Source organism: Gracilinanus agilis, chromosome 6 (assembly GCF_016433145.1).
Source record: "Gracilinanus agilis isolate LMUSP501 chromosome 6, AgileGrace, whole genome shotgun sequence".
In the NCBI taxonomy this organism is placed as follows: domain Eukaryota; kingdom Metazoa; phylum Chordata; class Mammalia; order Didelphimorphia; family Didelphidae; genus Gracilinanus; species Gracilinanus agilis.
Window position 1 is genome coordinate 15480487 of NC_058135.1, and position 23108 is coordinate 15503594.

Sequence of the window (23108 nt, forward strand, 5' to 3'; positions counted from 1 at the left end):
TTCATTCAAAGAAAAGGTGAGCGGCTTTTTCCTTGCCCGTTTGGGGACCACTTGCTTATCCTTCCCCCTGGGACGCTTCCCCCTTCCCCGGAAGGCTCCTTGTGGAGGTGGGACCTGTGGAGGCGGCTGGGGGAGCCGCCAGGGGCAGCCCAGGCCCGCACGCTCACGCACGCTCACGGGCCCTCCAGGCCAGCCGACAGGAGCAAGACGGGCGCGAGTGGCTCCGCGGACAGCCCTGCTTCTCGCTGGTCCCGGAGGCTGGTGAAAGCAGGAGCGGCCGGCCTTCCGCAGCCCTGGGATGGTGCGGCCCGGCCGGGCCCCCCCACACCACAGAAGGCAGAGTGGCGAGACAGCGTGTTTATTGTGACAGGAAGAAAAACAAGTCCGAGGTCCCTGGGACGGGGAGAAGCCGAGGCTCCCCGGCCCCTCTGGGGGCCCTCCGTGCCCTCGTGGGTCCCGGGGTGCCCCCGGGCTGGGGGACGGCCTGCTCCACAGGGCCCCCTCAGCCCTCCAGGGGCGCCGGAGGTCCCCATCCAAGAGCAAGCCCGGCCACTTGGACAAAGGCAGGGCCGCTGCTTCTGCCTCCTGCGCGCCGCTGAGTTCAGAAAGAATCACAGGGGTTAGTGCTGAGGGAAATGCTGCCGACGGTCACCGCACGAGCTCACGCGGGACGGAGGACGAGCCGGGGGTCCGAGCCGTCCTCTGCAGCCAGGCCCGGGCCGCCTTCCCAGAGCTCCCCGCCGTGGGGCAGAAGAGCCCGAGATGCCTCTGCAGGCTGGACGCCCGCTCGCTCACCAGCCGATGCACGGGTCCGGGCAGTCCCGCAGATACGACTCATACACGCCATTGGCCAGATCAATCAGGGTGGTGTGGACGGTGAGCTGCAAGACACACAGCGCCCTGAGCGCAAGCCCGGCCCGGCTGGGCTGCCCCTGCAGGGCCCGACCCGGCCTCTGCAGCCCCTGCCCGCCCCACTGGGGCTGCCCACGCCCACCAGGGGCTCCCCACGCCCACCCTGCCAGGGCTGCCCGCGCCCACCAGGGGCTCCCCACGCCCACCCCGCTGGGGGCACGTGCTGGTGCCAGGAAAGGCCTCGATGGGCCACTGCCTGACCAAAGGCTTGTCCCGGCCGTGGCAGGTGGCACCCCAGGCCGTCCCGGGGAGGAGGCGCCGGGCGGCCCGAGGGTGCGTTACCTTGTTGAGAATCGGCTTGGTGGACAGGATGTCGTAGGAGGAGGCCAAGGAGATGTTCTAGGAAACAGAGAGAGCCCTGAGCTGGGGGGCCTGGCGCAGGCACCCCGGAAGGGGCCGGTCTAAGAGGGCTCCACGACGTCATGAGCGCCGAAGGGAAGCGTCCGGCTGCCCTCGCCCTTCTGGGAGGGGCTCCCGGGGCACCTCAATCCACCAGTCCTCCCCCGTCCGGGCTGCCCGCAGAGGCGAAGGGACGGGCTTGGTGGGTCCTCTCCGGCCTCCCGGCTCTGCTCCGAGCAACGACGGGCTCTGGGCGATCCGAGGAAAAGGCTCGGGCAAGGCGGGCAAAGGGAGGCCGGCGTCTCCTGGGATGCCCCTCTGCCGAGCAGCCTTCCCTCCTCAGAGGCACGTGGGACCGGCGCCTCCTCTGCTCCTGGACTATCGCCCCAGACCAAGCGCCCGGCGCTACTCCAGCTGAGCCCGGCTTCCCTTCTAATCTTTTGTTTTGGGGATTCTCCCGTCTGGCCAGACAGAATACTCCAGCCTCCAAGCACTTGGCCGGGCTGTGCCCTCTGCCCAGGAGGCACTCCTTTATCGGCCCTGCCGCGGAGCCTCCTCCTCCCAGGCTTAGCTCTGAGGCTCCCTCCTGCTTGAACCCTTTCCCCAGCTCCCTAACTGTGAGGGCTCTGCGCTCTCCTTCCTCAAACACGCCTCTATGTGCCGGTGGGGGGAGAAGGGGGACCCCGCAGAGTCTGGGGGTCAGAAGCTCCCCAACGCCTGGGGTCTGTTGTGGCAGAGTCTGTGTCTGCTTCTCTCCCCTTCCATCTTGGTTCTCCAGGTCCCTCCCTCCTGGGAGAGCCCCATGAGGCCGCGTTCCTGCCCTGTGTCAGGACCCACAGCTGCCTCCATTGGCCGGCCGGCCCTTCTGGGGCTGCGTCATGGGGGCTCCCGGCCTTTCTTTTTTTCTTTTAATTTTTTTTAACCCTTAACTTCTGTGTACTGGTTCCAAGGCAGAAGAGTGGTAAGGGTGGGCAATGGGGGTCAAGTGACTTGCCCAGGGTCACACAGCTGGGAAGTGTCTGAGGTCAGATTTGAACCTAGAACCTCCCGTCTCTAGGCCTGGCTCTCACTGCACTGAACCACCCAGCTGCCCCGCTCCCAGGCCTTTCTTGTCACCTCCCTCCCTGTATCAGAAAAGGGGTCAAGGCGGGCCCCGCTTCTGAGGGGAAAGCCCCGACGGGCCATCCCGACACGCGGCAAAGGCCCTCCTCGCCCTGCGGGGCGCTCGGCCAGAACACCAAACCCCGGTTCTCGGACCCCCCTTCACGCTCCTCTTCTGCAGCCTCTACTTTTGTGCCCGCGGCTCTGGGGGGCCGTCGCGCTTCTGCTCCTTCCTGGAGAGCTTCTGCCCCGTGCCAGGCTCACCCTCCCCGGCCGCTCCCCGGAGGCCGCTTCTGAGGGGCTGCCGGGCCCCTCGTGCTGTGCTGGGGATCCAGACCGCAGTGACCCTCCAGGACGGGGCGGCCTCGTCCTGGTCTCATTCTGAACTAGCCGTGCCGGGGCCGGCCCCAGCCCCAAGGCCGCGCCCAGAGCCCGCTGCCCGGCTCCTCTGCGGCCTCCCCGCGGCCTTCTTCCTGGGCCCTCCTCCCCTCCCGGCCTAGAGGGAGGCGCTAGCCCGGCCCGGAGCCCAGCCGGGGCCAAATGCTGCCAAACGTCTCCTTCCCGGAGACGGCCTCACGGGGCAGAGCCGAGCCTTCCCTCGCTGGCCCCATTAAGGCCTGCCTCACCTCCTGGGTGGTTTGGTTCAAGCAGATGAACGTGGGCTTCCTCCGGTCATCCAGGAAGAAGGGCTCCTTCCAGCGGTCATAATTGGTCTGCACCAAAAACCACCTGCCCTCCTTGGGCCGCAGCCTGCACACACAGACGGACAGAGCCCTGACCCCCGGCCCCACCGCAGCGGGCTGCGCCAGCGTGCACACACGCCACACACACACACACACACACACACACACACAGACACACAGACAGACACACACATAGACACACACACACACAGACACAGACACAGACACAGACACAGACACACACACAGACACATAGACACACACACACAGACACACACACAGACATGCACACACACACAGACACACACAGACACACAGACACACACACACAGACACACACANACACACACACACACACACACACAGACACACACACACACAGACACACACACACAGACACACACACAGACACACACAGACACACACACACAGACACACACACACACACAGACACGCACACACAGACACACACACAGACACACAGACACACACACAGACACACAGACACACACATAGACACAGACACACACACAGACACGCACACACAGACACACACACAGACACACAGACACACAGACAGACACACAGACACACACATAGACACACACAGACACACAGACACACACACACAGACACACACACAGACACACAGACACACACACACACATAAGGCGGGGGCTTGGTGGCAGCTTCGTTCACTCGCTCCCTCTTCCCTCTCCCCAGACAGACTCACTCGTAGACGTCTGGGGTGTCCTTCCTGCCCCGCGTGATGACGCAGCCTTCGCCAGACTTGTTGCCTCCCATAATGAAGTAGGCCGGGGCCAAGATCTTGGTCTTCATCAGCATGTTCTTGGCGTCTTCGTAACTGCACGAGGGAGCAGATGTGGGTCTGCCGTCCCGTGAGGCGGGCCCTGGGGCCAGACACAGAGCCGGCCTCCTGGGAGAAGAAGGGCTCCCCCATCCCCGGGCTCGGAGTCCCTCCTTCCCAGCAGGGCCTGCCCGCCCTTCTTCCCTGAGCCTGGAGGGGAGCCGGGGGCCAGCCTGCGGCCCCGCTTCTTTCTGCATTCCTCTAAAAAGGGGAGCCACCTGCTCAGACTGAAAACGCCCCCATGGACCCTCCCAAGGGCAGGCCCGTACCTCGTGGCGTTCTCCAGCACCCTTCTGGTGAGGAAGCCTATCCACATCTCGTCTCTTCGGCCCAACATCCATTCCAGGATGCCTGCAAGAGAGGGGAGACGGTGCGCGCAGATGGCCCCACTGCACCCCGCCCAGCACCCCGAGAAGCTCCTACTCACCCAAGTAGCCGCCGTTGGAGCTGAAGCGTTCGTTGAGGGTCAGGCTGAAGAGGCCCTGGAAGACGAAGCATGGACGAGACGCCATTTAGGGCAGGGCCTCCGGGGTCCTTGCGCCAAACTAGCCAGGCCCAGGTTTAATGCGGGGAGCAGGAAAGCACAGAGGCGCAGCGCGGACACCCGGGCCCTTGAGCCCCGAGAGGGCAGGCCAGGACAGCCGCTGGCCTAGTTTGGTCCACTGTGGAACCAATCACGGCCATTCCCATTTGTGCCCACAACCCACTCCAAGAACGCCGCCCGAGGCAATGCTCCGTCACCCCAAGATCCTTCCTATGTCACGGCACTCCTTGGAGGTCAAACACCCAAATCATGGGAAACCCGGCCCAGAGTGCTTCTGGAGAACCAGGCAGGGCATCTCTCAAAGCACTTGCCAATCACACAAGATAAGGCTTTGTGCTTTGTCCTCATTATTTCTCTCATTTCTTCAGACAGAGATTATTCTCCCTTTCCTGGGCATGGAGGGAAGGTCATTGCCATGCCAGGGGTGGGAGCTGGCCCGGTGCTAGAGTCTTCCCGTCCAAAGTTCTCCCCTTGGAGGTCCACCCTTGGGCCAATGGCTTTCTTCCCTTTCTCTCCCATCGCTATTTCTCATAAGCCAAGCCCGGCCAAAAGAGGCTGCTTAAAATTGAGATACTAATGCATTGCTGGTGGAGCTGTGAACAGATCCAACCATTCTGGAAGGCAATTTGGAACTATGCTCAAAGGGTGTTAAAAGATTGCCTACCCTTTGATCCAGCCATACCATTGTTGGGTTTGTATCCCAAAAAGATATATATATATATATAAATCAGGGCGGACCTGTTTGTGAAAAATATTTATAGTAGCTCTTTTTGGGGTGGCAAAAAGTTGAAAAATGAGGGGATACCCTTTGATTGGGGAATGGCTGAACAAATTGTGGTATCTGATGGTGGTTATTGTACTAAAAGGAATAATAAACTGGAGGAATTCCATGTGAACTAGAAAGACCTCCAGGAACTGATGCAGAGCGAAAGGAGCAGAGCCAGAAGAACATTGTACACAGAGACTGATATACTGTGGTAAAATCGAATGTAATGGACTTCTGTACTAGCAGCAATACAATGACCCAGGACAGCTCTGAGGGACTTATGAGAAAGATGCTCTCCACATCCATAGAAAGAACAGTGGGAGCAGAAATGCAGAAGAAAAGCATGTCTTTTATGACTTGTTTATACAGTAAGATTCAGTGTTTTGGTTTTAAAGGATTGCTCTATTAAAGAAAATAAATAACACAGAAATAGGATTTGAGTGATCATATATGTATAACCCAGTGGGATTGCTTGTTGGCTCTGGGAAGGAGTCAACGAGAATCATGTAACTATGGGGAAAAATTTTTTAAATAAAAATAAAATGCAAAAGAGGTGGCTTACTGGCTTCATGCCTGTTAATGTTCCTACGTAGCCGGCGAATGATGTAGCTTTGAAGATGGTTTGATTATTCCTCTGGAAATCCAAATTCACTGTTAATGGCTTCAGATTTTCCGTCACAGTCCAGGAATTATTGTTCATGTTCCACCTGCAAAGACACAGCCCAGCGGTGGGAAGCTACATTTACAGAGATCCACGGGCCTGGCACAGCATGGCCTGCAGTGCCAAGGGAAGGGCCAGACTAGCCGTATGGTGACCCCTCGAGGCCAGGAGTCCACCCCTGGGCAGGACGTCTCCACCCTTGAGATAATCTAAAGTCCTGAGCTGCCACGGGCACGGGCTGTCTCAGATCAGAGTCGCCTTCCAGGGCAACGTCCGGGGGCCAGTGAGGGGCGGTGTGTGGGTCCAGCCGCCATTCCTCTCATTCCGCTCCTTGGCCACCTTCTTCTCCACTCACTCCCTCTGTCCTGTCCACCACAGGCAGCCTCCCGTCTCTGGGACCCCTGCCCGACACCTCAGGCTAAATGAGATGGTCTACGGCTCCTGGCCCAACAGCCTGGTCACTCATTAACTTGGGGCAGCATGTGCCCACAGCCTTCCACCCAGCCTTAAGTCAGAAACCTGGTCGCCCTCCTTGGCACTGAATGGCCATAAATACACCCTTCTTACTGCCACCTCAGGCACTGCCTTCCTTACTTACCCAAGAAAGACACCAAAATCCATATTTCTAACATGGAACAAATGACCTCAGGAAAGAAGAGAGGAAGAGGAAGGGTTAGAACTCGTGAGAGGGACCGGGCCCCTGTATTTCTATTACAGTTTTCCACCAGCTCATAGCGATGGGAAATCCTCTGCTGGCCACAAAGCCAAGCATTCAGGCTGGCACCAAGGCCTGCCATGCTCTTGTCATCCTGCCTCAGTGAGCCTGAGGTGGGTGACAGGGCCAAGGGTCTAGAAGACCTAAATGAGGAGGGACAAGGGATGGCTCCATCATCTACCACAGAGGCCCTCTGCAGGCCCCAAATGGCGGCCAGCTCTACTGGCCTTTTCCCTGAGGGAGGCAGATCTGCCCTCGGGCAGCATGCCACCCCAGCTGATCCATGGCCCCAGCATCTCCGCTCCCAGGGGCCATCTTTGCTGTTGAAGCCTGAGCTCATGGGGCATGGGAGAGAAGGGTGAATGCTCTAAGTGGCAGAGGGCTGCCAGGGTGAGGGATCAAGGCACCAACAATCTTTGGTCTGCACAGGCTGGTGAGCTCCAAAAAGTCTCATTGTTGGGCTAAGGTGGATGACTGGAAGTGCTGTGGAAGTCTGAGCACAACAAGGTCTACCATCTAGGAAGGCGTGTGAGGGGGAAATGGTGAGCTCCTCCCTAAAAGCAGGCCCCATCCCTCCCCACCCAGCGCCCAGGGCACACCCCCTACCTTTCTGATTTTCTGCTATTATGGATGTGCAGAGAGTGAAGAGTTCGTAGAAAATGTTGAATGAAATAATCTCTCCTGGAAGAGGGACAAAGCATGTGCCAGGTTAGTAAATACAGACCAGAGACCTATGCACAGACTCTCTGACCCAGGCAGAAAAGGGCCCTCTTTGGTGGTGGAGGGGAGAAGAGAGGCCTTCAGTGGGGAAGGGCAGGACAAAGCCTGGCTCCCCGTTCCCTTGGGTTCTAAGAGATCTGGGTACTTGTACAATTTCTTGAAAGGTGAAGTCTAGGCCCTTTTTGGTTGGGGTGTTTATAGGGTCCAGTGATTCTTAAATTGTTTCTCCTCTACCTGATTTCGAGGTCAATTGTTTGTGCTCTGAGATGCCTTCTATTTTCTCCTATTTTTCCAAACTCTTGACCCTGTTTTCATATTTTTTGGTTGCCTCCTAGAACCATTGGCTTCTATTTGATCCACTCTCATTTTCAGGATGTTTGGTCAACTGGGCAAGCTTTGTACCTCTTGTGCAAAGTTATTAATTCCCTTTTCCAATAATTTCTTCCACGGTTCTCATTTCTTCTCAAACCCTCATTCCACTTATAAGAACTTTTAAAATTTTTGCTTCATCTCCTCCAAGAATTCTAGCTAAGAATCCCTGCTGTCTTTTCCTCTGCTTGCGGGTGTTCTAGACTCATTCCCTACTATAACAACACTTCATTAAGGTAAGGTTCTTGGGATGCTTGCTCATTCTTCTAGGGACTTAATGTAAGGGCTGGATTTTGTGGTACTTCTGGAGGGAAGGTCTGGGCTGGTCCTGCTGCTGCTTTCTTGGGGTGCTCAAAGCTATGTCATTCCAGGATTTCAGGGATAGTCTGGGGACCTGCAAGCTTTTGGTGATCCCCAAAGGGTCTAATCCAGGGCAAAATCCAACTGCTGCCCCCTTGGTCTGAGCTTTGCAAGTCCCTGACCTGGGTTTGGGTCTGAACAAGAGTAGATGCTGTTTGACTCTGCTTGGCCCATCAGTCATTTGGAAAGCTCTGCCAGTTGAGAAGAGCAGAATCATGGGTTCCCCTCTAATTTTTGATTCCTACCCTGGTTATTCCTCTGTGAGCTCAGATAGATGCTGGAAGTGGGACCCTATTCTGTGCCTGGGTCTGAGCCACACAGATGCTGCCACTCTTGGTGGTAGCTACTAAACTTCTATGTCCACTGGCAAGGGCCCCCCTACAGGAAATGCTACTCCCCTACATAGGCCCCTTCCTCAGTCCTCAGGGCATGGGGAGTGGATGACAAAGTTTCTAGTTCTCTCTCTCAGTGTCCTAATGTGGGTCTGACGGTGCCCTAGTATGAATCTGAGACTTCCTCTTGCCCTGGTGTCCATCCCTTCCTTGGGTGCAGAGCATGCTCCTGGCCTGACCCCCCATCTCCAATGTCTGAAGCCCTCTCTGTCTGTCTCCATCTTCTGAACTTGATCTAGACTTTAGTCATGCTTTGGACAATCTCTCACAGAATGGATAGAGAGATCTGGGAGGAAGGAAGGAAAAGTCCTGTCACTAATGGTTCAGTGTCTTCAGGGAAGGGTTCCAGGGATCTGGGCTATTTCAACATTTAGATTTATGGCGTGGACACCCACAAGGAAAGGTTAGCTAGCATGCTGGAAGTCAGACTTGTAACCCCCAGTAGTGAGAGGGAACCCCAGCAAAATCAAAGCCATGGTCTGGCCAGAATCAGTCAAGTAGCACTCCTCAAATGAGGCCCCCAAAACTCCTCTTTTCCAACCCCCCCCCCCTCCTGTGCTTGGTAATAACTGGCTGTTCTTGACAAATCCTGAAGCCAATATTTCCCTGAGAATCTGGGTTAGTTGGTTACATATTTAACTGTGATTTATTCTCCTATAGAAAACTCTGTTTTCGCTTTGGTGAGATAAACTGAGTCATTGTACTAAGACTGTAAATCATTACTAACCATTGTTCATGTAAAAAGATTATTACCTATCCTTTAGCTTATATAACATTGCGCTATATAATGCTAGCTGTGACCAATCAACTTGCCACTTGCTTGCCATCAGCCCTCCTGAGTCCATCTGCATTCTTACTCTTCGGGACTCCTAGCCAGGGGGGACCCTGGTGGTCACTGACACAGACTTAAGATCCAAAAAAATCTGCCATATCAGGCAGAATCTCCCAGATAGGCTCAGATGGGAATTCTCCCAGTCCAGCATTCCTAGTGTGATGTGGGGGACCTTGGGCTGCCATGGAGGAAGAGCACCCAGGCCTAAGGAGGAAAGGAATCTCCCTGGGCCTGGTCCTGCTCAGAACCTCAGCTGGAGTTCTATGTTCTGGTTTAAGAAGGCCATGGAAGAGATGGAAAGCATGGGGGGGGGGGGGGGAGGGTGGGAAGCCAGCACGAGGACAGTGAAGGGCCCTGAGGCCATGCCACCTGCAAGGATGGACTGAAGGTGCTGCAGGTATGTATAGAGCCTAAAGAAATGAAGACCAAAGGGAGTCATTGAAGTTCTTCTCAGGTATCTGAAGGATTATCACATCGAAAAGGGACCACATTTGTACTGTTGTACCTTCAGGGGCAATGTAGGGAAGATGCAGAGGCAAAGTGGGGATTGAAGCCAGGGAAAATTGCCTATCTTTGAGAACTATCCCCATGTAGTACTGAAGGGTGGTGAGATTTTCATCCTTGGAAGTATGTATATAGGTCTGCCTGCTGCTGCTTTTTGGGGATGTGATAGATAAGAGGGTTCTTCACCAGGACAGGGTTGGTCTCAATAGTTTCAGAGCTCCCACCTGACTGCAGTTCTGATTCTTGACGTTTCTCAACAATTCTTGCTGTATATTCTTTTATTTAATTTACAAAGCATCATGCAGCTGATGGCTAGAAAAAAATCCCTCTAGCACAAATTTGCTTCTAAAATATTAAAAGAACCTGTTCTTGACCCTACCGGCATCCCCCAGCCCACTCCAGAGGTTACCTAGGGGAATTCCAGACACATCTGCAATCCCTTTCATTTCTTCTTCAAATGGGTAGGGGAGGACGCCAAGCATGGTGGGCTGGAATTCACAAAGGAGAGACTACATCAGGTCATCGCCTTCTCCACACAAGTTTCTCATCCAAGCTATATGACCTGAGATGCAGGCACTCTTTCCCCAGCATGGGCATACAGAGGGGGCTGAAGACAAAGCAGGTGTCTGTTACTGGCTAAACCAGTCACAAGATGTTGCCACCCACTAATGAATGAATGAGGTGAGGAAGCATCAGGGGTGGCCACTTGGGGAGGGGGTTGGGGGAAACAGCAGGATCAGGAAAGCAAAGATGTAATAGTGGAAGGGGGGTAGGGGTTGAATGTCCACAGGAGGACAGTAGGGAGAAGGCAAAGGATCTGAGAACGGAGGAATGAGTCAAGTTGAACTGGTGAACCCTAAGACTGAGCCTGGGTACAGAGGAAAAGGGGATAAAAGCAAGGGTCATATGGCCTGGGGGATGGAGAATCTAGAGAGATGGTGAGGAGAAGGAATAGGCTTGCCATAATGGCAGGGAAGGCCTGGGTCAAGACATTTCAGAGTTCTCCATCATGGAGAGAAAGACTCATCAGTGATGCCAAGATGAGTGGGTGCAGAAGAGGGGTTTGAGGGGGAAGCCAGAGGGGCTGAGGAAAGGGAAGTGTACGACAGCAGCTAAGTTTAACTCCTCTAGAATAAAGGCAGGGGTTGGAGTGGAGAGCGAGATGGTGGCCAGCTTTGTGGAATGTCCTAGGAGCCAAGAAATAATGAATGGGGCTGCATGGCAAAGTAAGTTAGAAGAGCATCCATCCTAATACTTTCACCAATCTCCAGGTTACCACCTCTCCCTGGAGTTTAGCCAAGATGGATGGAATGGGTCCAGCCTCTCCTTCCTTCCCCATCTTGTTCCCACCCAAGGAGAGGTGAGCCAATCTTTGCCTTAAGATAACAATAAATATCACCAATCCATCTGTGCATGGATACATACATAAAGATTATTGTGGACGATAACAATTCTTACCAAGCGTTCATCTACCATCTTCATAATTTTTCCACTAGGGAAGAAAGCATTCACCAAGTCCGTCAAATTCTTCACAATACGCTGGAGCTAGAAAAAAAAACAAAAAAAATGCAGCCATCAGTAAGAAAGGGGCAAAAATAATGACATGCTGGCATCAGAGACATTCACAGTTACATAATATAAGCCAATTAGAGCATCACCCATTCAGAGCTGGGAAGAATCTTACAAGCCACATGGCCCAACATTCTCATTGTATAGATGAGAAAACTAAGGCCCAGGAGAAGCGATCAATGGGTTCAAGTTCACCCCAGGGGTAAGTGGAATAGCTGGGATTCAAACCCAGAAGGCTCTCCATGGGCATCTCATTGGACCATGTAAAATTAGATTAAAGTCCCAGACAAAGAAGATGATTTCCTTTGGCAGATAAGCTCCCTGTAACCTAACTGGATCTTTAAAATTCCATATTGAAGATTAATTTGATCTCTTCCCTCTTGACATAAAACACAAGATTGTGTTTGGGCCATTCAGATAGGCAAGAGCCAGCCCAGGGAAGGCCAGATATAAGGATCTTGGGAAGGCTTCCTTGGAGCCTCCTCTAGGCCACTCAGATCATCCAGAAAATTATCAGCTCAACCAATTTACTATTTTTTTTTCATTTTAACCCCTTAACTTCTGTGTATTGACTTATAGGTGGAAGAGTGGTAAGGGTAGGCAATGGGGGTCAAGGGACTTGCCCAGGGTCACACAGCTGGGAAGTGTCTGAGGCCGGATTTGAACCCAGGACCTCCCATCTCTAGGCCTGACTCTCAATCCACTGAGCTACCCAGCTGCCCCCACAAATTTACTATTAACCTATTTATTAGTCCTATTTATCTCCTTTCCTTTGGACAACCTACTCTGAAATCTCTTTGTACCCATCTGGCAAAGTTATTGAACATTTGATGATGAAGACACTACAAAGTCAATGGGATTACTTCTCAGAAAGACCAATGTCAAGTCCTACTTAGTCTGACTTAGAATATTAGATCAGGAATTCCACACCCCACCCCCCTCAAAAAAGTTCTCTGAGTAACAAACAAAATAACAAAATGGCACGTTTTGTTTTAGAAATGATATACAACTGTTAAGAATAAGCCTGAAAGGTTCCAACATACCTCTGGTGTCAAGTCTGTGACAATCTCATGCCATCTCTTGTATGGGGGCAAGTCAAGATTGACGGTATACCAAGGTACCAGGCCCCTGTACCTGGAATGAAAACACATGAATCATTATTTTTTTGTCAGATAATCTCAGCATTATGCACTGGGGAAAAAAATCAGATATGGTTAGAACTAAATAACTCTCCTCAGACACTTAAAACTGATTAGGGGGAAAACCAAGTGCACAGACATAAACCAGTGAAGGAACTGAGGGGATTAGGACAGTAAATAGTTAAAAATGAGACCTGAAGGACCAACACTGAACCACATCTTGTGACTCAATTCTGGAGCTAGCATAGTTCCCTTTCTATTCAATTAAGTGCGGAGAATCTGGTAAGGTCTCCCTATAATGATTGAGATTCTTGAGAGGCAATATTTCTTAATTTTAAGTTAATTTATTACTAGATTGTTCAAGACAATCTAAACTAGCCAGTCCACAATCTGACCAGTGCTGAAGAGAATGAGCAGGGCAAAAGAGTGGGACCCAAAAGAGAGTTCAGCTTGGGGAATGGCTGAACAAACTGTGATACATGATGTTAATGGAGTACTATTGTGCTGTAAGAAATGATGAACAAGATGATTTCAGAAAAAGCTGGCAAGATCTATATGAACTGATACAGAGCGAAATAAGCAGAACCAGGAGAACATTGTACACAGTAATAGCAATATTGTTCAATGATCAACTGTGATAAACTTTGCTACCCTCAGCAATACAATGATCCGGGACAATTTTGAGGAACTTATGACAAAGAATGCTCTCCACCCCCAGAGAAAGAACTGTTGGAATGCAGATGAAAGCATATGAATTTTTCACTTGCTTATTTGGGTTTTTGTTCTGGAATTTTGGTTTAATAAGATTATATATTTACAAAAATGAACAACATGAAAATATATTTTATATGTTTATACATGTATAACCCAGATCAAATTGCTTGCCAGTTGTAGGAGGCAGGAAGGAAAGGAGAGAGGGAGACAATTTGGATCATTCAACTTTGGAAAACTTAAGTGGAAACTTGTTATTTCATGTAATTGGTAAAAAAAAACAAACCAAATTAAATTTTAAAATATATAGACTTCCAGGTTCCAGGTTAAGATGGTGGCAGAGTAAAAAGCAGCTGCTTAACCTCTCCTAACCAAAGCATACAGGACTCCTCAAGGGGACATAAAAACAAATTCAGACGAACCAAGGGACCCCACAACAGGGCGCAACGTTGAAGGTACGTGGAATCAGGGTATTTCCACACTATAAAGGGGTGAAACAGCTCTCACTAGAGTGCGAGCTGAACAACCCCCTCCTCTGTCCCCCCCCCACCTACAGTGCCAAGGCCAGCGCACACGAGTTAAAGCAGGTTTGGGGTACCCATTAAGTCATTGGCAGCTCCAGGGCCTGCTCCTGAGAGCAGCAAGACTTAAGACCCCAAGAGGCTAAAGAACGCACAGACTGTGAACACAGACCTTGAGCGCAGGAGCAGGTGAAGGCTTTCACTTAGGCGCGGACAAGGATCTTGAGCACAGGCTTGGACCTCTAGTGGGGACCCTGTGCAGATGGGAGCATGGCTGTGGAAGCAGCACCCAAAGACTGTTGAAGGAGCCTTGGGCAGAGGGGCAGGCAGAGGGACCAGGAGGCTTGACCCACGAGAACAACGAGACCTGAGGCCTCGGGAGCCTAGAGAGCTCAGACAGACCCTGAGTGTGAGGATAAAGTTAAGAAGGCGCAGGTCTAACAATGGCAAGCCAAAATTGGGAACCTCAGAAGAGAAAGATCATCAAGAAGAAATCTGTAGCACTCTACAACTTTTACACAGAGAAAATCCAGACAACAGAGCAAACAGCAGAGGAGAACAAACAAGTAAACATATACAAACCTTCCCAAAATAATGAAAACGGGTCACAAGCTACTAAAGAGTTCAAATCTGAGATGATGAGAAAGATGGAAGAGATCTGGCAAGAAAATAACAGTTCAAAAGGCAGAATTTTGCAATTGGAAAGTGAGGCTCAGAAATCAAATGAACTGATAAGCAAATTGAACACCAGAAATGACCAGATTGAAAAGGAAAACCAAAAGATTATAGCTGAAAACAAGTCCCTAAAGGCTAGAATTGAGGAATTAGAAGCTAATGATCTTTCAAGACAGCAAGAACAAATAAAACAAAGTCAAAAGACTGATAAAATAGAAGGAAACATGAAATATCTCAATGAGAAAGTGACAGAACAAGAAAACCGGTCTAGAAGAGACAATTTGAGAAACATTGGTCTTCCTGAAAAAGCAGAAATTAATAGAAATTTGGACCCCATACTAAAAGAAATTATTTAGCAAAATTGCCCTGAAGTTCTACAACAAGAGGGCAATATAGACATTGAAAGGATCCATAGATAACCCTCTACACTAGACCCTGAAAAGACAACCCCCAGGAATATAATAGCCAAATTCAAGAGCTTCCAAGTAAGAGAAAAAAATCTTACAAGAAGCCAGAAACAGACAATTCAAATATCAAGGAGCACCAATCAGGATCACACAGGATCTGGCAGCCTCTACACCAAAAGATCGCAAAGCCTTGGAATATGATATTCAGAAAGGCAAGAGAACTGGGTCTTCAACCACGGATCAACTACCCATCAAAACTGACTATATACTTCCAGGAGAAAGTAAGGGCATTCAATAAGATAGAAGATTTCCAAGTATTTGCACAGAAAAGACCAGGACTAAATGGAAAGTTTGATATCCAACCACAAAAATCAAGAGAAACATGAAAAGGTAAATAAGAAACAGAGGGGAAAGAAAGAAAACTCAAATTTTTTAAACTTGCCTCTTTAAGGGCTTCAATAAGATCTAATTATCTGTATTCCTATGTGGAGAAATGCTATGTATAATTCTCTGTAGTAAACTCTATTCACTATTATAGTATTCACTATTATAGTAATCAGAAGAATAATTCATAGGGAGAGGGTGGAACACTAAATGGTGTAAGATGATATGGGGGTGGGAAAGAGTGGGGTGAATAGTTAGGGGACACCAAGAGAAACTTGATTAAATAAGAAAAATAGGATATTCTATTACAAACAAAGAGGGCATGGGAAGGGGAGGGGATGAATACTATTATAAGGAGAGGAAGAGAGCATTAACAGGTAATATTTAAACCTTACTCTCAGTGTAATTAACGCTGAGAGGGAAGAGTAGCTATATTATCCATTGGGATATAAAACTCTATCTAACCCTACTGAGAAAGTCAGAAAGGATAGACCAAGGGGAGCAGGGGAGTGGGGAGGTCAAAAAAGGGAGGGTAGAAGAAGGGGGAGGGAATTCACTAGGCCTTAAAAATAAAAAGAGAGGAATAATAAGGGAGGGGGTAGAAAGGGAAGTTAATCAAGGGAGGGGATAAGGGATACCGGCTCAAAGCAAACCACTGGTATAAAAGGAAATAGTGTAAAAAGAAGGGGTAGGACTAGGGGAGGATACAAAAATGTCAGTGAATGCATAACTGATAATTATAACTCTGAATGTGAATGGGATGAACACTCTCATAAAATGGAAGTAAATAGCAAAGTGGATTAGAAACCAAAATCCTACCAATATGTTATCTACAAGAAACACATATGAGGCAGGTGGACATACACAAGTTTAAGGTTAAGGGCTTGAGCAAAATCTTTTGGGCATCAAATGAGAAAAAGAAGGCAGGAGTGGCTATTATGATTTCTGACAAAGCCAAAGTAAAAACAGATATGATTAAAAAAGACAGGGAAAGTCATTACATCCTGATTAAAGGCAGTATAAACAATGAGGAAATAACACTGCTCAATATGTACGCACCAAGTGGCATAGCATCCAAATTCATAAAGGAGAAACTGGAAGAGCTCAAGAAGGAAATAGATAGTAAAACCATAATAGTGGGAGATCTAAATATTCCTCTTTCAGATCGAGATAAATCAAATCAAAAAATAAGAAAGAGGTAGGAGAGGTGAATGAAGTCCTAGAAAAATTAGATTTAATTGATATGTGGAGAAAAATAAATAGGGACAAAAAGGAATACACCTTCTTTTCAGCTGCACATGGTACATTCACAAAGATTGACCACATAATAGGGCATAGAAACATTGCAAACAAATGCAAAAGAGCAGAAATAATAAATGCAAACTTCTCAGATCATAATGCAATAAAAATAATAATTAGTAAGGGCACCTGGACAGGCAAATCAAAAACCAATTGGAAATTAAACAATATGATTCTCCAAAACCAATTAGTCAAAGAAGAAATCGTAGAAACAATCAACAATTTCATTGAAGAGAATGACAATGATGAGACATCCTACCAAACTCTGTGGGATGCAGCCAAGGCAGTACTCAAGGGGAAATTTATATCCTTGAGTGCATATATTAACAAATTAGGGAGGGCAGAGATTAATGAATTGGGCATGCAACTTAAAAAACTAGAAAGTGAGCAAATTGAAAATCCCCAGATGAAAACTAATTTAGAAACACTAAAAATCAAGGGAGAAATTAATAAAATCGAAAGTAAAAGAACTATTGAATTAATAAATAAGACTAGAAGCTGGTATTTTGAAAAAACAGATAAAATAGACAAAGTACTGGTCAATCTAATAAAAAAAAGGAAAGAAGAAAACCAAATTGACAGTATCAAAGATGAAAAGGGAGACCTCACCTCTAATGAAGGGGAAATTAAGGCAATCATCAAACTACTAATTAATTAATCAATTAATTAAAACGATTAAAAACTATTTTGCCCAATTATATGGCAATAAATATTATTAAAAAATAAATTATATGGCAATCTAGGAGATATGGATGAATATTTACAAAAATATAAATTGCCTAGATTAACAGCAGAAGAAATAGAATACCTAAATAATCCCATATCAGAAAAAGAAATTGAACAGGCCATCAAAGAACTCCCTAAGAAAAAATCGCCAGGACCTGATGGATTCGCAAGTAAATTCTATCAGACATTCAAAGAGCAACTAATCCCAATACTATACAAATTATTTGATATGATAAGCAAAGAAGGAATCCTACCAAATTCCTTTTATGACACAAATATGGTACTGATTCCAAAGCCAGGTAGACCAAAAACAGAGAAAGGAAACTATAGACCAATCTCCCTAATGAACATAGATGCAAAAATCTTAAATAGAATACTAGCAAAGAGACTCCAGCAAGTAATTAAGAAGATCATCCACCATGATCAGGTGGGATTTATACTAGGAATGTAAGGATGGTTCAACATTAGCAAAACCATCCACATAATTGACCATATCAACAGTCTAACAAACAAAAATCACATGATTATCTCAATAGATGCTGAAACAGCCTTTGACAAAATACAACATCCATTCCTGTTGAAAACACTGAAAAGTATAGGAATAGAAGGACCTTTCCTAAAAATAATAAACAGTATATACCTAAAACCATCAACAAGCATCATATGCAATGGGTATGAATTAGAAGCCTCCCCAATAAGAACAGGAGTGAAACAAGGATGCCCATTATCACCTCTACTATTCAACATAGTACTAGAAACACTAGCAGTAGCAATTAGAGAAGAAAAAGAAATTGAAGGTATCAAAACAGGCAAGGAGGAGACTAAGCTATCAATCTTTGCAGATGATATGATGGTCTACTTAAAAAATCCAAGAGAATCAACTAAAAAGCTTGTAGAAATGATCAGCAACTTTAGCAAAGTTGCAGGATATAAAAGAAATGCACATAAATCATCAGCATTTCTATATATTTCCAACACATTAGAGCAGCAAGAGGTAGAAAGAGAAACACCATTTAAAATCACCCTAGACAATATAAAATACTTGGGAATCTATCTACCAAAACAAACACTGCAATTATACGAAAACAACTACAAAACACTTTCCAAACAATAAAACTGGATCTCAACAATTGGAAAGCCATTAACTGCTCATGGGTAGGATGAGCTAACATAATAAAAATGAACATTCTACCCAAATTAATTTACCTATTTAGCGCCATACCTATCAAACTACCAAAAAACTTCTTTACTGAATTAGGAAAAACGATAACAAAGTTCATTTGGAATAACAAAAGATCAAGAATATCAAGGGAAATAATGAAAAAAAAATGTGAAGGAAGGGGGCCTAGCAGTACCAGATATTAAAATATACTATAAAGTAGCAGTCATCAAAACAATATGGTACTGGCTAAGAGACAGAAGGGAGGATCAGTGGAATAGACTTGGGGTTAATAACATCAGCAAGACAGTATATGATAAACCTAAAGAGCCCCACTTTTGGGACATGAATCCACTATTTGACAAAAACTTCTGAGAAATTTGGAAAACAATTTGGAAATCTGGGACAGATTAGGTTTAGATCAACATTTCACACCTTACACCAAGATAAATTCAGAATGGGTGAATGACTTGAATATAAAGAGGGAAACTATAAATAAGTTAAGTGAACACAAAATAGTATACCTGTCAGATCTCTGGGAAAGGAAAAATTTTAAAACCAAGCAAGAGTTAGAGAAAATTACAAAATGTAAATTAAATGATTTTGAATATATTAAGCTAAAAAGCTTTTGTACAAACAAAAACAATGTAGTCAAAATCAGAAGGGAAACAACAAATTTTATAACAAAAGTCCATTACATTCTATTTTGCCACAGTATATCAGTCTCTGTGTACAGTGTTCTTCTGGCTCTGCTCCTTTCACTCTGCATCAGTTCCTGGAGGTCTTTCCAGTTCACATGGAATTCCTCCAGTTTTTATAACAAAAATCTCTGACAGGGGTCTAATTACTCAAATATAGAAGGAGTTAAATCAATTGTATAAAACATCAAGCCATTCCCCAATTGATAAATGGGCAAGAGACATGAATAGGCAATTTTCAGGTAAAGAAATCAAAAGTATCAATAAGCACATGAGAAAGTGTTCTAAACCTCTAATAATTAGAGAAATGCAAATCAAAACAACTCTGAGGTATCACCTCACACCTAGCAGATTAGCTAAAATGAAAGAAGGGGAGAGTAATGAATGCTGGAGGGGATGTGGCAAAACTGGGACATTAGTGCATTGCTGGTGGAGTTGTGAACTGATCCAACCTTTCTGGCTGGCAATTTGGAACTATGCTCAAAGGGCTATAAAAGAATGCCTGCCCTTTGATCCAGCCATACTATTGTTGGGTTTGTACCCCAAAGAGTTCATAGATAAACAGATTTGTATGAAAATATTTATAGCTGTGCTTTTTGTGGTGGCAAATAACTGGAAAAGGAGGGTATGTCCTTCAATTGGGGAATGGCTGAACAAATTGTGGTATATGCTGGTGATGGAATACTATTGCGCTCAAAGGAATAATAAAGTGGAGGAATTCCATGTGAACTGGAAGGACCTCCAGGAATTGATGCAGAGAGAGAGGAGCAGAGCCAGAAGAACATTGTACACAGAGACTGATACACTGTGGCACAATCGAATGTAATGGACCTCTGTACCAGCAACAATGCAATGACACAGGACAATTCTGAGGGATTTATGGTAAAGATGCCACCCACATTCAGAGGAAGGACTGCAGGAGAGGAAACACAGAAGAAAAACAACTGCTTGAACGCATGGGTCGGGGTGGACATGATTGAGGGTGTGGACTCGAAACTACCACACCAATGCAACCACCAACAATTTGGAAATTGGTCTTGATCAAGGACACATGACAAAACTAGTGGAAATGTGCATCGGCCATGGGTGGGGGGAATGCGGTGGGTGAAGGGGAAAGTAGGAGCATGAATCATGTAACCATGTTAAAAATGAATATTAATAAATCGTTAAAAAAAAAAACTCTACCTACCTGAGATGTCATCCCCACCTTCCTTAGTGGGAGGGGAGATGAGTCACCCACACGTGACAATAAGTAACAAATCAAGAACAAGGGACGGCCCTTTGGGCAGTCCAAATCAGTGTAGAGGCTGCCATTTGTCCACTTAAATTAGAGGTGGACCCCCAGGAAGTGAGGAAAGACACTATCTCTTTAAGTATGTTGGTTACTTCCTGTTGGGGTTGTTCCAGCTTTGAACTTGGTGCTGAAGGATCTCGGCTGAGACCTCAGGCTGCTTCTACTCTGAATTGTCACGTGGGTAAGTTAGGCTGACTTCCTGGGCCTACCTTGGCGTTTCCAGACTCTGCCTTAAGTAGGCTTATAGCCTCTCTGATTTCTAAAGTCTTGTGGCTTGTAGCCTAGTTTAGTCTTTTAACCTTCTCTCAGGCCTGGACTAGCCTCTCTCTCTTTTTTATTCCCCTACCTTCTACCTTTCTAATTGTAAATAAACTACCTTAAACCTGATCCTGACGGGTCTATTTTAATTATGGAATCAATCTGAACTATTGATTCCTGGCGGCCACACTTTAAATATATATCGATATACAATCTAAAATCTCCCTCTTACAGTCTTGTAATCAATACTGTATATTAGCTCTAAGTGGTAAGGGTGGGCAAGGAGGGTCAAGTGACTTGCCCAGGGTCACACAGCTGGGAAGTTTCAGAGGCCGGATTTGAACCTAGGACCTCCCGTCTCTAGGTCTTGCTCTCAATCCACCGAGCTACCCAGCTGCCCCCTCTTTCAAGCTTTTCTGAATTCATCTTGTTCATCGTTTCTTATGGCACAATAGTATTCCATTACAACCATATACTATAACTTGTTCATCCATTCCCCAAGTGATGGACAGCCCCTCAGTTTCCAAATTTTTGCCACTACAAAGAGTTGCTCAAACAGTAAGTTGCTATGGACATTGAATGCCAGGAGTTGATTACCTAACCTATTCCATTGATCCACCTCTCTATTTCTTAGCCAGTACCAGATTGTTTTGATGATTACCACTTTATAGCATCATCTGAGATCTGGAATGGCCAGGACTCCTTCTCTCATATTTCTTTTCATTAATTCCCTTAATATTCATGGCCTTTTTGTTCTTCCAGATGGGCTTTATTATTTTTTTTAGCTCTATGAAATAATTTTTGGATAGTTTGGTGAATATGCCCTCTTTTTGAAATTATCTTCAATTATCTTCACATGGCCCACAGATATGGCTATGTCTCCCCTATACTTTTATTTTTAAAAAACCTTACTATGTATTGGTTCTAATGCAGAAGAATGGTAAGGATTAGGCAATGAGGTAAAGCAACATGCTAGGAAGTTTCTGAGGCCAAATTTGAACCCAGGGCCTCCCACCTCTGAGCCATGTTCTTAATCCACTGAGCCACCTAGCTGCCCCCTCCCCTATACTTTAAAAAACATTTTATTTTTCCCCCTTACAAGTAAAAGCAATTTTAAATGTTCACTTAAAATTTTTTTTGAGTTCCAAATTCTCTCCTTCCTTTTTGCTCTTTCCCCGATCCCTGAGATGGTAAACAATCTGATAAGATTTTTCACATACAATCACATGGAAGAAAATGAAAACAGAAAAAAATTTTAAAAAATGAAATCAGTTATTTCCCTGGATGTGAAGGGCATTTTTTTTATCGTGAGCCCTCTGAGATTGTATTACTGGGACTAGCTAAGCTATTTACAAATGGTCATCATATAATACTGTTCCTGGGTACGATGTTCTTCTGGTTCTCCTCATTTCACTCTCTGAGACACCGGAAACGCTGACCCCGCCACAATGGGGAAAACATGGTGGCGCATTCACCTCTGGCTTCTAGATGTTCTTAAAGCCCACCATTCTCCCCGAGTGGTTCGTCCGTTGACAGAGCTACGACGATGGGTTCAGAAGAGTGCTGGGCCCTAGTTCTGCAAGAGGAAGGGGTGCCACGGGGGCCCAGACTTCTTAGCAGACTGCAGCGGGGCTGCCACTCTTAGGACCTCCCTCGCCAAGCACACAGTCCCGTGGCGCCCTGCCCGGGCTGCTCAGGCGCTGTCCCTCCTGGGAGTGGAAAACTTTGAGTTAAGATGGCTAGGCTCTTCTCGGTGGAGGCCAAGCGTGCAAGGATGGGAAGACTGCAGCTGGACCCCAACTTAGGGCAGAGTGAAGGGGAACGGAGTGCCGACTGCCATCTACGACAGGAGGAGGACAAGAAGCTTCTGAGAAGCCGTCGGGAAAGCGCTGGGCAAGGCCTCAGCTTCAGAGGGGTTGGGCTTACTCTCTTTCTAGCTCTGAACGGAAGTGCTGATGACGCTTTCGTAGCTGCTCACAGAATATGGGTGTATTAGCATTTTCAGAAGCTGTTACCAATGGGGTAGGCAAAGACGCTTTGTGACGCCGGAGCAGGAGGCTGGGAGGCTCAGCCGAGAGCAGCTCTGGAATGCTGGCCTCCCAGCACCCCACCTCCCCTCCATGGACTCCAAGTTGTGTGTCTGCCCTCCCACAAGTGGTCCCAGCCCGGCGGTCTCTAGAAGGAGCCCTTTGAAGAGGATGCACCATCCCCTGCAGAACCCCCCTCCCTCCTGCCCCTCTTTGGTCCTGCGTCCTGTCTTCTCCACAGCTGTAGGCCTCATTGAAAGTGAGTACTTCAGAGGCATGAATTAAAAAAACCCAAAACAACCAAAAAAACACCCAGAGGAAAGCCCTCGGCTTACCCTTCATAATTCAGCCCCAGGCCAGAGGGACAGAGCTTTTCCTCGTGCATGCAGGTGCAAGCTTGTGCGGGGGCCCCTCTGCTGGCAGGAGAAGCCATTTGTGACGGGGCCAACCATGCAACAGAACGTTCAGAAAAGAT

The 23108-nt window shown here is 47.4% G+C and overlaps 1 protein-coding gene across 1 annotated transcript; it reads right to left on the minus strand.

The window, feature by feature from the left end:
• Positions 1-342: 342 nt before the first annotated feature.
• ASAH1 (N-acylsphingosine amidohydrolase 1) lies at positions 343-23066 on the minus strand. Its single transcript, XM_044681126.1, has 13 exons — positions 22969-23066; positions 12379-12469; positions 11225-11311; positions 10176-10254; positions 7196-7270; positions 6473-6518; positions 5776-5920; positions 4331-4385; positions 4173-4254; positions 3769-3900; positions 2979-3102; positions 1195-1251; positions 343-881 (listed from the first exon to the last, which is right to left on the minus strand). The coding sequence occupies exons 1-13, from the start codon at positions 23064-23066 to the stop codon at positions 792-794; spliced, it is 1161 nt and encodes a 386-aa protein (XP_044537061.1). The 3' UTR covers positions 343-791.
• Positions 23067-23108: the final 42 nt, after the last annotated feature.

Coding starts and splice junctions, on each gene's coding strand:
- ASAH1 (XM_044681126.1), bottom strand. CDS start 23,066: ATGGCTTCTCCTGCCAGCAGAGGGGCCCCCGCACAAGCTTGCACCTGC. Junction 12,470..22,968: donor CTGGGGCTGAATTATGAAGG/GTAAGCCGAGGG, acceptor TTTTCATTCCAG/GTACAGGGGCCTGGTACCTT. Junction 11,312..12,378: donor TCACAGACTTGACACCAGAG/GTATGTTGGAAC, acceptor TTTTTTTTCTAG/CTCCAGCGTATTGTGAAGAA.